Here is a 16,693-nt window from a genome sequence, read left to right on the forward strand (position 1 = left end):
CGACCAGAATTGAACACTATATTCCAAGTGCGGCCTAACTAAGGTTCTATAAACTGCAACATGACTTGCCAATTTTTAAACTCAATGCCCCGGCTGATGAAGACAAACATGCCGTATGCCTTCTTGACTACATTCTCCACCTGCGTTGCCACTTTGTGACCTGTGTACCTGTACACCCAGATCCCTTTGCCTATCAATACTCTGAAAGGTTCTGCCATTTACTGTATATTTCCTATCTATATTCGACTTTCCAAAATGCATTACCTCACATTTGTCCGGATTAAACTCCATCTGCCATCTCCCCGCCCGAGTCTCCAAGTGATCTATATCCTGCTGTATCCTCTGATGGTCCTCATCGCTATCCGCAAATCCCCCACCAACCTTTGTGTCGTCCGCAAACTTACTTCTCAAACCAGTTGCATTTTCCTCCAAATCATTTATATATGTTACAAACAGCAAAGGTCCCAGCACTGATCCCTGAGGAACGCCACTTGTCACAGCCCTCCATTCAGGAACCCTTCCACTGCTACCCTCTGTCTTCTTCGACCGAGCCAGTTTTGTATCCACCTTGCCAGCTCACCTCTGATCCCATGCGACTTCACCTTCTGCACCAGTCTGCCATGAGGGACCTTGTCAAAGGCCTTACTGAAGTCCATGTGGACAACATTCACTGCACTACCCTCACCAATCATCTTCCTCACTTTCTCGAAAAACTCAAAGAACAAAGAACAAAGAACAATACAGCACAGGAACAGGCCCTTCGGCCCTCCAAGCCCGCGCCGCTCCCTGGTCCAAACTAGACCATTCTTTTGTATCCCTCCATTCCCACTCCGTTCATATGGCTGTCTAGATAAGTCTTAAACGTTCCCAGTGTGTCTGCCTCCACCACCTTGCCTGGCAGCGCATTCCAGGCTCCCACCACCCTCTGTGTAAAATATGTCCTTCTGATATCTGTGTTAAACCTCCCCCCCTTCACCTTGAACCTATGACCCCTCGTGAACGTCACCACCGACCTGGGGAAAAGCTTCCCACCGTTCACCCTAGCTATGCCTTTCATAATTTTATACACCTCTATTAAGTCTCCCCTCATCCTACGTCTTTCCAGGGAGAACAACCCCAGTTTACCCAATCTCTCCTCATAACTAAGCCCCTCCATACCAGGTAACATCCTGGTAAACCTCCTCTGTACTCTCTCCAAAGCCTCCACGTCCTTCTGGTAGTGTGGCGACCAGAACTGGACGCAGTATTCCAAATGCGGCCGAACCAACGTTCTATACATCTGCAACATCAGACCCCAACTTTTATACTCTATGCCCCGTCCTATAAAGGCAAGCATGCCTTATGCCTTCTTCACCACCTTCTCCACCTGTGATGTCACCTTCAAGGATCTGTGGACTTGCACACCCAGGTCCCTCTGCATATCTACACCCTTTATGGTTCTGCCATTTATCGTATAGCTCCTCCCTACATTATTTCTACCAAAATGCATCACTTCGCATTTATCAGGATTGAACTCCATCTGCCATTTCTTTGCCCAAATTTCCAGCCTATCTATATCCTTCTGTAGCTTCTGACAATGCTCCTCACTATCTGCAAGTCCTGCCAATTTTGTGTCGTCCGCAAACTTACTGATCACCCCAGTTACACCTTCTTCCAGATCATTTATATAAATCACAAACAGCAGAGGTCCCAATACAGAGCCCTGCGGAACACCACTAGTCACAGGCCTCCAGCCGGAAAAAGACCCTTCCACTACCACCCTCTGTCTTCTGTGACCAAGCCAGTTCTCCACCCATCTAGCCACCTCCCCCTTTATCCCATGAAATCCAACCTTTTTCACCAGCCTACCATGAGGGACTTTGTCAAATGCTTTACTAAAGTCCATATAGACGACATCCATGGCCCTTCCCTCGTCAACCATTCTGGTCACTTCTTCAAAAAACTCCACCAGGTTAGTGAGGCATGACCTCTCTCTCACAAAACCATGCTGACTATCGTTAATGAGTTTATTCCTTTCTAAATGTGCATACATCCTATCTCTAAGAATCTTCTCCAACAACTTCCCCACCACGGACGTCAAGCTCGCCGGCCTATAATTACCCGGGTTATCCTTCCTACCCTTCTTAAATAACGGGACCACATTAGCTATCCTCCAATCCTCTGGGACCTCACCTGCGTCCAGTGACAAGACAAAGATTTGCGTCAGAGGCCCAGCGATTTCATCTCTCGTCTCCCTGAGCAGCCTTGGATAGATTCCATCAGGCCCTGGGGATTTGTCAGTCTTCATATTCTCTAACAAACCTAACACTTCCTCCTTTGTAATGGAGATTTTCTCCAACGGTTCAACACTCCCCTCCGAGACACTCCCAGTCAACACATCCCTCTCCTTTGTGAATACCGACGCAAAGTATTCATTTCGGATCTCCCCTACTTCTTTGGGCTCCAAGCATAATTCCCCACTTTTGTCCCTGAGAGGTCCGATTTTTTCCCTGACAACCCTTTTGTTCCTAACGTATGAATAAAATGCCTTGGGATTCTTCTTGATCCTGTCTGCCAAGAACATTTCGTGACCCCTTTTTGCCCTTCTAATTCCCCGTTTGAGTTCTTTCCTACTTTCTTTGTACTCCTCCAGAGCTCCCTCCGTTTTTAGCTGCCTGGGCCTAACATACGCCTCTCTTTTCTTTTTGACCAGTCCCTCAATTTCCCTGGTTATCCACGGTTCTCGAATCCTACCCTTCCTATCCTTCTTTTTAACAGGCACATGCCTGTCCTGTAGCCCTAACAACTGTTCCTTAAACGACTCCCACATGCCAGATGTGGATTTACCCTCAAACAGCCTCTCCCAATCAAGAGCTGCCAATTTCTGCCTAATCCCACTAAAGTTAGCCTTCCCCCAATCCAACACCTTACCCTTGGGACACCACTCATCCTTTTCCATCACTATCCTAAAGCTAACAGAATTGTGGTCATTATTTGCCACATGTTCTCCTACTGAAACTTTGAAGACCTGACCGGGCTCATTCCCCAGTACTAGGTCCAGTATAGCCCCCTCTCTAGTCGGGCTATCTACATATTGTTCCAAAGAACCCTCCTGTACACATTTTACAAATTCCTCCCCATTCAGAGTCCCTGCTCTCAGCGATTTCCAGTCTATACCAGGGAAATTGAAGTCTCCCACTACAACAACCCTATTTTTCCTGCACCTATCCAGTATCTCCTGACATATCCATTCTTCCACTTCCCTTGGGCTGTTGGGGGGCCTGTAGTACACCCCCAACACAGTGACTGCGCCCTTCCTGTTTCTAAGCTCCACCCAGAGTGACTCGTTACACGACCCCTCTGAATTGTCCTCCCTCTGCACCGCTGTAATATGTTCTCCAACTAATACTGCTACTCCCCCACCTCTTTTGGCCCCTCCTCTGTCTCGCCTAAAACACTTGTACCCCGGAATATTCAGCTGCCAGTCCTGTCCCTCTTTCAACCAAGTCTCTGTCACCGCAACCACATCCAAATTCCTCGATCAAGTTCGTGAGACACGACCTCCCCTTCACAAAACCATGTTGCCTCTCACTAATACGTCCACTTATTTCCAAGTGGGAATAAATCCTGTCTTAAGAACATAAGAACATAAGAAATAGGAGCAGGAGTAGGCCATCTAGCCCCTCGAGCCTGCCCCGCCATTCAATAAGATCATGGCTGATCTGACGTGGATCAGTACCACTTACCCGCCTGATCCCCATAACCCTTAATTCCCTTACCGCTCAGGAATCCATCCATCCGCGCTTTAAACATATTCAGCGAGGTAGCCTCCACCACCTCAGTGGGCAGAGAATTCCAGAGATTCACCACCCTCTGGGAGAAGAAGTTCCTCCTCAACTCTGTCTTAAACCGACTCCCCTTTATTTTGAGGCTGTGTCCTCTAGTTTTAACTTCCTTACTAAGTGGAAAGAATCTCTCCACCTCCACCCTATCCAGCCCCCGCATTATCTTATAAGTCTCCATAAGATCCCCCCTCATCCTTCTAAACTCCAACGAGTACAAACTGTCTTGAAGAATCCTCTCAAATAATTTCCCTACCACTGATGTAAGGCTCACCAGCCTGTAATTACCTGGATTATTCTTCTTAAACAAAGGACCAACACTGGCTATTCTCCAATCCTCTGGGATCTCCCCTGTAGCCAGTGAGGATACAAAGATTTCTCTCAAGGCCCCAGTAATTTCCTCCCTTGCCTCTCTCAGTGTGCTGTCTTTTTATCATTTTTTGCCTATTATAACCTTATTTACTGGCGCACTCTTATGTTCCCACTCTCTGTCTCTTCCTGTCACACTCCAGTTTTCATTACCCATATTGCTACCCTGCACTATTACTTTGGTCTTTCTCTTCAACATTTCAGATCTTCCCTCACGTGAACCACCCAACTCCACTAATGAGTTTAAACCCCTTTCTATAGATAAATGAGTCACCAGGACACTGATCCCAGCCCACTTCAGGTGAAGGTCAAACAGTACAGCTTTCTTTTTTCTCAGTACTGGTTCTAATCCTCCCATGAATTGAAATCCATTTTTCCTAGGTAAATCTTCGAGCTATGCATTCAACTCTCTGATCTTATATACCCTATGCCAACTTGCGTGTGGCTCGTAATCCAAAAATGACCTTTGTGGTTCTGTTGTTAATTTAGCTCTTAATTGCTCATACTAGCTCAGTAGAACCTCTTTCCTTGTTCTATCTCTATGTTGGTGTACAAATGGACCATGATAACACAATCCAAATTCTTCTCTAGCACTTTCGGAGATGCCCTTAACCCTGGCATGGAGCAGACAACTTTGGGATTCAGGCTCTCAGCGGCAGAGAACTGTAACTATCCTTGTAATTATAAAGTGCCCTACCACCAGCATATAATAATGCACGGAAGCACGTGGCACAGTGATTAGCATTGCTGCCTCACAGCGCCAGGGACCCGGGTTCGATTCCTGGCTTGGGTCGCTGTCTGTGTGGAGTCTGCACATTCTCCCCGTGTCTGCGTGGGTTTCCTCCGGGTGATCCGGTATCTCCCACAGTCTGAAAGACATGCTGGTTAGGTGCATTGACCATGCTAAATTCTCCCTCAGTGTACCCGACCAGGCACCGGAGTGTGGCGACGAGGGGATTTTCACAGTAACTTCACTGCAGTGTTAATATAAGTCTACTTGTAACATTAACAAATAAACGTTTAAACTTTAAACTTGCTTTTTATTCCCCACAACTTGAATATGCTCCTCTACATGGTGCTGTGATCAGTTTGCTTATCTTACTTGAACTCCTTGTTCTCGTCCACACTGCAATAACAATGAATATGTTGGGCAATTAAAAAGGCTTTGGCTCCTCCGGTGCTAACTTCCAGGTCCCCATACCAGCCTCTTTTACAATCACCCTTCTATCCCCAACCACAATATCCCCTCCCGAATGCATCACTGTCTGAAGCTGGGACACAGTAAGAAGTCTCACAACACCAGGTTAAAGTCCAACAGGTTTATTTGGTAGCAAAAAATACCATTTGCTACCAAATAAACCTGTTGGACTTTAACCTGGTGTTGTGAGACTTCTTACTGTGTTCACCCCAGTCCAACGCCGGCATCTCCACATCATGAAGCTGGGACTCCAGCTCATCAACTCTGAGCCACATTTCCTCAAGCTCAGACCTTGCTAAAGATGTGGTTGCTGTGGAATCACACTAGTGCCTACCAGCTCCTGCACACCACAGCTACAACACACCAGCAGTGGAAGGGTGCATTGCTGAATGGAGGACTGTGACAAGTGGCCTTCCTCAGGGATCAGTACTGGGACCTTTGCTGTTTGTAATATATATAAATGATTTGGAGGAAAATGTAGCTGGTCTGATTAGTATGTTTGCAGACGATACAAAGGTTGGTGGAATTGAGGATAGCGATGAGGACCATCAGAGAGGATACAGCAGGATATAGATCGGTTGGAGAGATGGCAGATGGAGTTTAATCTGGACAAGTGTGATGTAATGCATTCTGGAAGGTCTAATACAGATGAGAATTATACAGTAAATGGCAGAACCCTTAAGAGTATTGATAGGTAGAGGGATCTGGGTGTACAGGTCACAGGTCACTGAAAGTGGCAACGCAGGTGGAGAAGGTAGTCAAGAAGGCATACGGCATACTTGCCTTCATAGGTCAGGGCACTGAGTTTAAAAATTGGCAAGTCATGTTGCTAGGAATCAGAGCAGTAGGTCAGCAAGTGTAGATTGGGGATGAGCATGGTACCAAGGCCAGGCTGGCTAAGAGGAAGAGCAGGCTGGGGGAGGTCGAATCAGTGGGCCTGGAGGTCTGGAGTGCATTTGCTTCAATGCAAGGAGTATAACCGGTAAGACAGATGAACTTAGAGCCTTGATTCATGCGCGGAACTTGGATATGGTTGCGGTAACCGAGACTTGGTTAAAAGAGGGACAGGACTGGCAGCTAAATATTCCGGGATATAAATATTTTAGGCGAGACAGAGGGGAGGGTAAAAGAGGTGGGGGAGTTGCAATACTGGTTAGGGAACATATTACAGCTGTACAGAGGGAGAACACCTTGGAAGAATCATTTAATGAGACACTGTGGGCAGAACTCAGAAACAGGAAGGGGGCAGTCACTATGATGGGGATGTACTATAGGCCTCCCAACAGCCCCACGGGAAGTTGAAGAATGGATATGTTAGCAGATTCTGGACAGATGTAGGGTTGTTGTAGTGGGAGACTTTAATTTTCCTCATATTGACTGGAAATCTCTTCAGGCTAAGGGTCCGGATGGTGAGGAATTTGTTAAGTGTGTCCAGAAAGGCTTTTTGGAACAATATGTGGATAGTCCGACGAGAGAGGGGGCTATACTGGGCTTAGTACCTGGGAATGAGCCCAGCCAGGTCATCAAATTTGCAGTGGGGGAACATGTGGCAAACAGTGATCACAATTCCGTAAGCTTTCGGATACTCATGGAAAAGGATGAATGTTGTCCTAGGGTTAAGGTGCTAAATTGGGGGAAGGCTAGCTACGACCACACTAGGCAGAATTTGGAGGCTGTTGTTTGGGAGAGGCTCTTTGTGGGTAAATCCACATTTGACATGTGGGAGTCTTTTAAGGAGCAGTTGATCGGAGTGCAGGACAGGCATTTGCCTATGAAAAGGAAGGACAGGAAAGGCAGGATTCAGGAACCATGGATGACCAGGGAAATTGCGAGTCTAGTCAAAAAGAGGTATACATGAGGTCTAGGCAACTAAAAACAGATGAAGCATTTGAAGAATACAGGGAAAATAGAAAAGAGCTCAAACAGGGAGTTAGGAGGGTAAAAAGAGGTCACGAAATGTCCTTGGCAGACAGGATTAAGGAGAATCCCAAGGCATTTTATACATATATTAGGAACAAGAGGGTAGCTGGAGAAAAAGTTGGTCCACTCAAGGACAAAGGAGGGAAGTTATGCATAGAACCAAAGCAAGTGGGTGAGATCCTTAATGAACACTTTGCATCGGTATTCACAGAGAGGGACACGTCGATTGATGGTGTCTTGCGAGGGTGTGTAAACCCTTTAGAACAAGTCATCATTACGAGGGAGGAAGTGTTAGGTGAATTAAAAAGCATTCAGGTGGACAAATCTCCAGGGCCAGATGGCATCTATCCCAGATTCCTGAGGGAGACAAGAGATGAAATTGCTGGGCCTCTAACAAAAATCTTTGTTTCCTCGTTGGTCACTGGTGAGGTCTCAGAAGATTGGAGGATAACCAATGTTGTCCAGTTATCTAAGAAGGGTAGCAAGGATAACTCGGGTAATTATAGGTCAGTGAGCTTGATGTCAGTGATAGTGAAATTGTTGGAGAAGATTCTTAGAGATAGGATCTATACACATTTGGAACTAAATGGTCTTGTTAGTGACAGATAGCATGGTTTTTGTATCAGGGAGGTCATGTCTCACTAATTTAATTGAGTTTTTTGAGGAGGTGACAAAATGATTGATGAGGGAAAGGCTGTGGATGTTGTCCACATGGACTTTAGTAAGACATTCGACATGGCAGATTGGTGCAAAAGATTAAATCTCATGGAATCAGGGGTGAACTAGCTAGCTGGATTCAGAACTGGCTTGGCCATAGAAGACAGAGGGTAGTGATGTAGTGGTGTTTTTCCGAATGGAGGTCTGTAACTAGTGATGTTCCGCAGGGATCGGTGCTGGGACCTCTGCTGTTTGTAATATATATAAATGACTTGGAAGAAAATGCAGCTGGTCTGATTAGCAAATTTTCGAATGATACTAAGATTGGTGGAGTTGCGGATAGTGAGGAAGATTGTCAGAGAATACAGCAGGATATAGATAGGCTGGAAAATTGGGCAGAGAAATGGCAGATGGAATTTAATCCGGACAAATGCGAGGTAATGCATTTTGGTAGATCCAATTCAGGTGGAAGCTATAAAATAAATGGCAGAGCTATCAGGAGCATAGACACATAGAGAGATCTGGGAGTACAGGTCCACAGATGCTTAAAAGTGGCAGCACAAGCGGAAAGGTGGTGAAGAAAGCATATGGCATGCTTGCCTTCATCAGACGGGACATCGAGTATAAAAGTTGGCAAATTGTTAGTTATATAAAACATTGGTTAGGCCACATTTGGAATACTGTGTCCAATTCTGGTCACCACACTACCAGAAGGACATGAAGGCTTTGGAGAGAGTACAAAAAAGGTTTACCAGGATGTTGCCTGGCATGGAGGGTAATAGGTATGAGGAGAGATTGAATGAACAGGGATTGTTCTCCCTGGAAAGACGGAGGCTGAGGTACAACCTGATAGAAGTTCATAAAATTATGAGGGGTATGGATAAGGTGAACAGTTGGAAGCTTTTTCCCAGGGCAGAAATGGCAATTACAAGGGGGCACAAGTTCAAGATAAGGGGGGAAAGGTTCAGTGGAGATGTGTGGTGTAAGCTCTTTATACAGAGGGTGGTGGGGACTCACCTCTCCTTGATACCAGATCTTCCACTTCCCACTTCTTAGTAAATGTTGCTGCACTGACTTCTCCCAGAATGCTCCAGTGAAGTCCCTTTCTCCCTACCTTTTTTTCTGACTGTTCTAGAATTTACAGAACCAACATATTCACTATTTCCAAGGCTACTTCTTTTAGTACCCTAAGGTGCAAATTATCAGGCCCTTGGGATTAATCGGCTTTCAGTCTCATTAATTTTTCTAGCACTATTTTTCGAGTAATACTATTTTCCTTCAATTCCTCCTTCTCGCTAGACCCTTGATTACTTTGCATTTCTGGGAAGTTATTTGTGTCTTGCTCCATGAAGACACTTGTTCTTGTTTAATTGGCCTACCATTTCTTTGTTCTCTATTATAAATTCTTTTGCTTCTGACTGTAAGAGACCAATATTTGTCTTCACTAAACCAGAGAATGGCTGTCACCTATCTTGTGTGTACATTCTCTTTCTATCTGCAAAGGACAGGGCTCTCTGTGTGTATAGTTGTGGCTTATAGCACAAGTAAGCTATACACCGTGAGTCCGTCTGATAATCTTACATTCATTGCCAATCTAATTCTTAGCACATCTGGGATTGTTTAGCAAATGTTGTCCAATCACAGAATTACATCTAATGTTGGACTATATGTTTTAAGTTCTGCTTGCATGGCTGGGTGGGAGCAGTCACTTCCTTGCCTATTGCAAAGGGACATGGTGTTTGGTATGATCCACCAGTCTTTGGGATGTAAGGCATCCCAAATATCACACCAGCAATGAAATTCATATCCCACATTACTCACTTGTATGATAGGCAGAACATCTTAGCTTGACGGCAGCAGCCATGCTGTTATTGTGTAGTAGTAGTAGTGTGCACCTGTAGCTCAAATTTTTGAGATAGAGGTTTAGTCGTAGAGGTTTACAGCATGGAAACAGGCCCTTCGGCCCAACTTGTCTATGCTGCCCAGTTTTTATCAATAAGCTACTCCCAATTTCCCACATTTGGCCCTTATCCCTCAATACCCATCTTACCCATGTAACGGTCTAAATGCTTTTTAAAAGACAAAATTGTAAAGTTTTAAAGTTTATTGATTAGTCACAAGTAGGCTCACATTAACACTGCAATGAAGCTACTGTGAAAATCCCCTAGTTGCCACACTCCGGTGCCTGTTCGGGTACACTGAGGGAGAATTTAGCACGGCCAATGCACCCAACCAGCACATTTTTCGGACTGCGGGAGGAAACCGGAGCACCTGGAGGAAACCCATGCAGACACGTGGAGAATGTGCAAACTCCACACAGACGTGATCCAAGCTGGGAATCGAACCCAGGTTCCAGGCACTGTGAGGCAGCAATGCTAACCACTGTACCATTGTGCCACCCCGCCTCCACTACTGCCTCTGGCAGCTCGTTCTAGAAACTCACCACCCTTTGAGTGAAAAAATTGCCCCTCTGGGTCCTTTTGTATCTCTCTCCTCTCACCATAAACCTATGCCCTCTCGCTTTAGACTCCTCTCCCTTTGGGAAAAGATGTTGACTATCTAGCTGATCTATGCCTCTCATTATCTTAGACCTTTATAAGATCACCCCTAAGCCCCCTACGCTGCAGGGAAAAAAGTCCCAGTCTAGACAGCCTCTCTTTATAACGCAAACCATCAACTCCCAGTAGCATCCCAGTAAATCTTTTCTGCACTCTTTTTAGTTTAATAATATCCTTTCTATAATAGGGTGGCCAGAACTGTACACAGCACTCCAAGTGTTGCCTTACCAATGTCTTATACAACTTCAACAAGATGGCTCAACCCCTGATTTCAATGTTCTGACCAATGAAACCATTCCGAATATCTTCTTTACTACCCTGTCTCCGAGCGGCAGCAGGACATTCTGGAGGGGGAGGATGAACAGCAGCTTATCGTGAAAATCGTGGTGCAAATCGTGGTGCATATAGACACCAATGATACAGGTAAAAATGGGATGAGCTCCGACAAGCTGAATTTCGGGAGTTGGGAGTTAAACGAAAAAGTGGGACATCAAAGGTAATAATCTCAGGATTGCTACCAGTGCCACGTGCTAGTCAGAGTAGGAATGTCAGGATAGCTAAGATGAACATGTGGCTTGAGCGATGGTGCAAGAGTAGGGATTCAAATTCCTGGGACATTGAAACTAGTTCTGGGGGAAGGTGGGACCAGCACAAATCGGATGATTTGCACCTCGGTAGGACTGGAACCAATGTTCTAGGGGGAATGTTTGAATCATAGAAACCCTACAGTACAGATAGAGGCCATTCGGCCCATTGAGTCTGCACCGACCACAATCCCACCCAGGCCCTAACCTCATATCCCTACATATTTTACCCGCTAATCTACGCATCCCAGGACGCGAAGGGGCAATTTTAGCATGGCCAATCAACCTAATCCGCACATCTTTGGACTGTGGGAGGAAACCGGAGCACCCGGAGGAAACCCACGCAGACACGAGGAGAATGTGCAAACTCCCACAGTTTGCTCGTGCTGTTGGGGAGGGTTTAAACAAATGTGGCAAGGGGATGGGAACTGATGCAGGAAGTCAGAGGGAAATAAAGTGGGGACAGAAACAAAAAGCAGAAAGGGGAAAAGCGAAAGGCAGAAAAACCAAAGTCAAAAATCAAAAAGGGCCACAGTGCAGAGCACAGAGACTGTGAAGAACTTAGTAAATGGGTCCAGTAAGGCTAAAAGAAAAATACTGGGAGAGTGTATAAAACCTGATGGGTCGGATGGTCTGAGAAAGCAGGGCAGAGAGCATAGAGTCATCGAGTCATAGAGGTTTATAGAATAGAAACAGGCCCCTCCGGCCCAACTTGTCCACGCCACCCCTTTTTTAACCACTAAGATAGTCGCAATTGCTGTGTTTGGCCCATATCCCTCTATACCCATGACATAGGTATCTTTATTATCCAGGTGTTCTAGGCTTGCGAATAGGACCAGGGAGATGCCTTCTGCATCACAGTGATGATTGATAATTCTAACATGTAATTTTCATTCTTACCCATGTAACTGTCTAAACGCTTTTTAAAAGACAAAATTGTATCCGCCTCTACTACTACCTCTGGCAGCTTGTTCCAGATACTCATCACCCTCTGTGTGAAAAAATTGCCCCTCTGGACCCTTTTGTATCTCTCCCCTCTCACCTTAAACCTATGTCCTCTAATTTTAGACTCCCCTACCTTTGGGAAGAGATATTGACTATCGAGCTGATCTCCGCCCCTCATTATTTTATAGACCTCTATAAGATTACCCCTAAGCTTCCTACGCTCTAGGGATGCACTCTTTCTAGTTTAATAATATCCTTTCTATAATAGGTTGACCAGAACTGTACACAGTATTCTAAGTGTGGCCTTACCAATGTCTTGGACAACTTCAACAACTTCTACATTGGTATTCAATGTTCTTACCAATGAAACCAAGCGTGCCGAATGACTTCTTCACCACTCTGTCCACCTGTGACTCCACTTTCAAGGAGCTATGAATCTGTACCCCTAGATCTCTTTGTTCTATAACTTTCCCCAATGCCCTACCATTAACAAAAGGAAGGGAAGTCTAGATTAAACTGCATTTATTTCAATGCAAGAGGCCGGACAAGGCAGATGAACTCAGGGCATGGACGGGTACATGGGAGTGGGATATTATAGCTACTACTGAAACATGGCTAAGGGAGGGACAGAACTGGAAGCTCAATGTTCCAGGGTACAGATGCTATAGGAAAGATAGAACAGGAGGTAAGAGAGGAGAGGGAGTTGTGTTTTTGATTAGGGAGAACATCACGGCAGTACTGCAAGGGGATATATCCGAGGGTTCGCCCACTGAATCTATAAGGGTAGAACTGAAAAATAAGAAGGGAGAGATCACTTTGATAGGATTCTACTACAGGCCCCCAAATAGTCAGCGGGAAATTGAGGAGCAAATATGTAAGGAGATTACAGATAGCTCCAAGAAAAATAGGGTAGTAATAGTCTCACTTGACCTCCTCTTGGGAAATAAGGAAGGGCGGGTGACAGAAGTGTTAGTGTGGGATCACTTTGGGATCGGTAACCATAATTCCATTAGTTTTAAGATAGCTATGGAGAACGATAGGTCTGGCCCAAAAGTTAAAATTTTTAATTGGGCCAAGGCCAATTTCGATGGTATTTGGCAGGAACTTTCAAAAGCTGACGAGGGGAGTCTGTTGGCAGGCAAAGGGACGGCTGGTAAGTGGGAGACTTTCAAAAGTGTGTTAACCAGGTTTCAGGGTAAGCACATTTCTTTCAGTGTGAAGGGCAAGGCTGGTAGAAGTAGGGAACCCTGGATGACTTGGGATATTGAGGACCTGGTCAGAAAGAAAAAGGAGGCATATGACATGCATAGGCAGCTGAGATCAAAGAACAAAGAACAAAGAACAGTACAGCACAGGAAACAGGCCCTTCGGCCCTCCAAGCCTGTGCCGCTCCTTGGTCCAACTAGACCAATCGTTTGTATCCCTCCATTCCCAGGCTGCTCATGTGACTATCCAGGTAAGTCTTAAACGATGTCAGCGTGCCTGCCTCCACCACCCTACTTGGCAGCGCATTCCAGGCCCCCACCACCCTCTGTGTAAAAAACATCCCTCTAATATCTGAGTTATACTTCGCCCCTCTCACCTTGAGCCCGTGACCCCTCGTGAACGTCACTTCTGATCTGGGAAAAAGCTTCCCACCGTTCATCCTATCTATCCCCTTCATAATCTTGTACACCTCTATTAGATCTCCCCTCATTCTCCGTCTTTCCAGGGAGAACAACCCCAGTTTACCCAATCTCTCCTCATAGCTAAGACCCTCCATACCAGGCAACATCCTGGTAAACCTTCTCTGCACTCTCTCTAACGCCTCCACGTCCTTCTGGTAGTGCGGCGACCAGAACTGGACGCAGTACTCCAAATGTGGCCTAACCAGCGTTCTATACAGCTGCATCATCAGACTCCAGCTTTTATACTCTATACCCCGTCCTATAAAGGCAAGCATACCATATGCCTTCTTCACCACCTTCTCCACCTGTGTTGCCACCTTCAAGGATTTGTGGATTTGCACACCTCGGTCCCTCTGTGTTTCTATACTCCTGATGACTCTGCCATTTATTGTATAACTCCTCCCTACATTATTTCTTCCAAAATGCATCACTTCGCATTTATCCGGATTAAACTCCATCTGCCACCTCTCCGCCCAACTTTCCAGCCTATCTATATCCTGCTGTATTGCCCGACAATGCTCTTCGCTATCTGCAAGTCCAGCCATCTTCGTGTCATCCGCAAACTTGCTGATTACACCAGTTACACCTTCTTCCAAATCATTTATATATATCACAAATAGCAGAGGTCCCAGTACAGAGCCCTGCGGAACACCACTGGTCACAGACCTCCGGCCGGAAAAAGACCCTTCGACCACTACCCTCTGTTTCCTATGGCCAAGCCAGTTCTCCACCCATCCAGCCACTTCTCCTTGTATCCCATGAGCCTTAACCTTCTTAACCAACCTGCCATGTGGGACTTTGTCAAATGTCTTACTGAAATCAAGTGAATTCCTTGAAGAGTATAGAGGTTGTTGGATTGGAGTTAAGAGAGAAATCAGGAGGGCAGAAAGGAGACATTAGATTGCTTTGGCAGATAAGGCAAAGGAGAATCCAAAGAGCTTCTACAAATACATAAAGGGCAAAAGAGTAACTGGGGGGAGAGTAGGGCCTCTTAAGGATCTATGTGCGAAACCAAAAGAGATGATGTGTCCTATTTCAGCATCAAGCTTGCACAGTGAACTAATAGTTCAGGACCTAATTACAAGGTTACCACGTACCAACAAATCAGCACTCTCTTCTTATGCAGTATAAATTGGTGATCTTGCGATTTGTCTTGGTATGTACAAGACAGAAAGCTTTGACAACATGTGTTTTTTTTCAGCAATACTCAAGTTCTGTACTACCAAATGACTATTTGTAAAGATTTGGACCTTCATTTGGATCTTCCATTGCCAGTTGGGGCTATTCAGAACAAATGTCATACAAAATATACCTGACTTTGCTCCATCTGGCGGTAACAATCCACAGATGAGGTTCATTCCTTCATCTCCCAGAATGCAGTCTCCAAGATCCAGTGATATTAGCGAGGGGTGTAGGGAAAGGACAGGGTTGAGTACAGCCAATCCAGAATCAGTGAGGGGAGTACCATGCAGGCTATAGAGAAATAAAATGTTATACAGCTTGAGGGCACAACCTAAGTGACATGAAAAACAACACAAGTAACACAGAATATGTCCATGCATTATATATCCAACAGTGAGAGAATAATACTCTTAAGAAACAGAAACTGGAACTATTATAAAAGGTAGTCAGAATCTGAAATAATGAAGTTAAGGAATTAGGTGAGACTTAGCACTGCAATTGCCATTCTATAGGCAGTGGAACTCCCTGCATAGGTCACAGCAAAGAATGAGTGCAAAGGCAAACAAGTAGTAGTGAAGAATCTGGTAGTTTCAAACTTTAACTAGACTTGAAATGCTGAAAACTTAGTAGAACCTGTTGCATAATGAAACATCAAGTTGACTATTAATAATATTGCATCTCATTTTGACCAAGTTTTCACCCTATTTTTGCTCGAACCACTAAAGAAATACCAAAACACCAATATTTAACATGTCTTCAGATCTTTCATCAATACATTCCTTCCACTGTATGGTCAGTAGTCGTAGTGTTCACTGATGATTGCACAATTTCCAGCACCATTCACAACTCAAGATAGTGAAGCGGATCATGCAGCAAGACCTGGGCAATATTCAGGCTTGGGTTAATAGGTAATAATCATGCCCCACAAATGCCAAACCAAGACCCATCTCCAAGAAGATAAAATCTAACCATCTCCCTATGACATTCAATACCATTACTATCACTGAATCCCACAACATTATCATGCTATGGGTTACAGTTGACAAGAAACTGAACTGAAACAACGATACAAATACTTTGGCTGCAAGAGCTGCTCAGAGGCTGGGAATTCTGTGACAAGTAACTTACCTCCTGATTCCCTTCAACCTGGCCACAAGGCATAAGTCAGGAGTGCAATGGTGAGCAGCTTCTTGAACCACGGTAGATCATTTGCTGGAGGTACACCAAGAATACTGTTAGGAAGGGAGTTCCAAGATGTTGACTAATTGGCATTGAAGGAACAATGACTATAGCTCCAAATTAGGATGGTGTGTGGTTTGGAAAAGAAGTTGCATATGCTAGAGGGCAGCGGGGTGGCACAGTGGTTAGCATTGCTGCCTCACAGCACTAGGGACCCGAGATCAATTCCAGCCTCGGTCGCTGCAGTTTGCACATTCTCTCCATGGGTTTCCACCGGGTGCTCCAGTTTTCTCCCACAGTCCAAAGATGCACGTGGATTAGGTGGATTGGCCATGCTAAATTGCCCCTTCATGTAAGGGGATTAACAGGGGTTATAGAACATAGAACATTACAGCACAGTACAGGCCCTTCAGTCCTCAATGTTGCGCCGACCAGTGGAATCAATCTAAAGCCCCTCTAATCTACACTATTCCAATATCATCCATATGTTTATCCAATAACAATTTGAATGCTCTTAATGTTGACGAGTCCACTACTGCTGCAGGCAGGGCATTCCATGCCCTTACTACTCTCTGAGTAAAGAACCTACCTCTAACATCTGTCCTATATCTCT

At 45.2% G+C, this 16,693-nt stretch overlaps 1 protein-coding gene across 1 annotated transcript in view; it reads right to left on the reverse strand.

Annotated features, from left to right (window-relative positions):
• The window catches only part of lrrc73 (leucine rich repeat containing 73), a 172,934-nt gene that overhangs the window by 118,723 nt on the left and 37,518 nt on the right, over positions 1-16,693 (reverse strand). Inside the window, exon 2 of the mRNA XM_078212147.1 lies at positions 15,032-15,192. Within this exon, the coding sequence (XP_078068273.1) occupies positions 15,032-15,192 (161 nt within the window). The remainder of the gene's footprint in view (positions 1-15,031; positions 15,193-16,693) is intronic.

This window comes from Mustelus asterias, chromosome 5 (genome assembly GCF_964213995.1).
Source record: "Mustelus asterias chromosome 5, sMusAst1.hap1.1, whole genome shotgun sequence".
Classification (NCBI taxonomy): domain Eukaryota; kingdom Metazoa; phylum Chordata; class Chondrichthyes; order Carcharhiniformes; family Triakidae; genus Mustelus; species Mustelus asterias.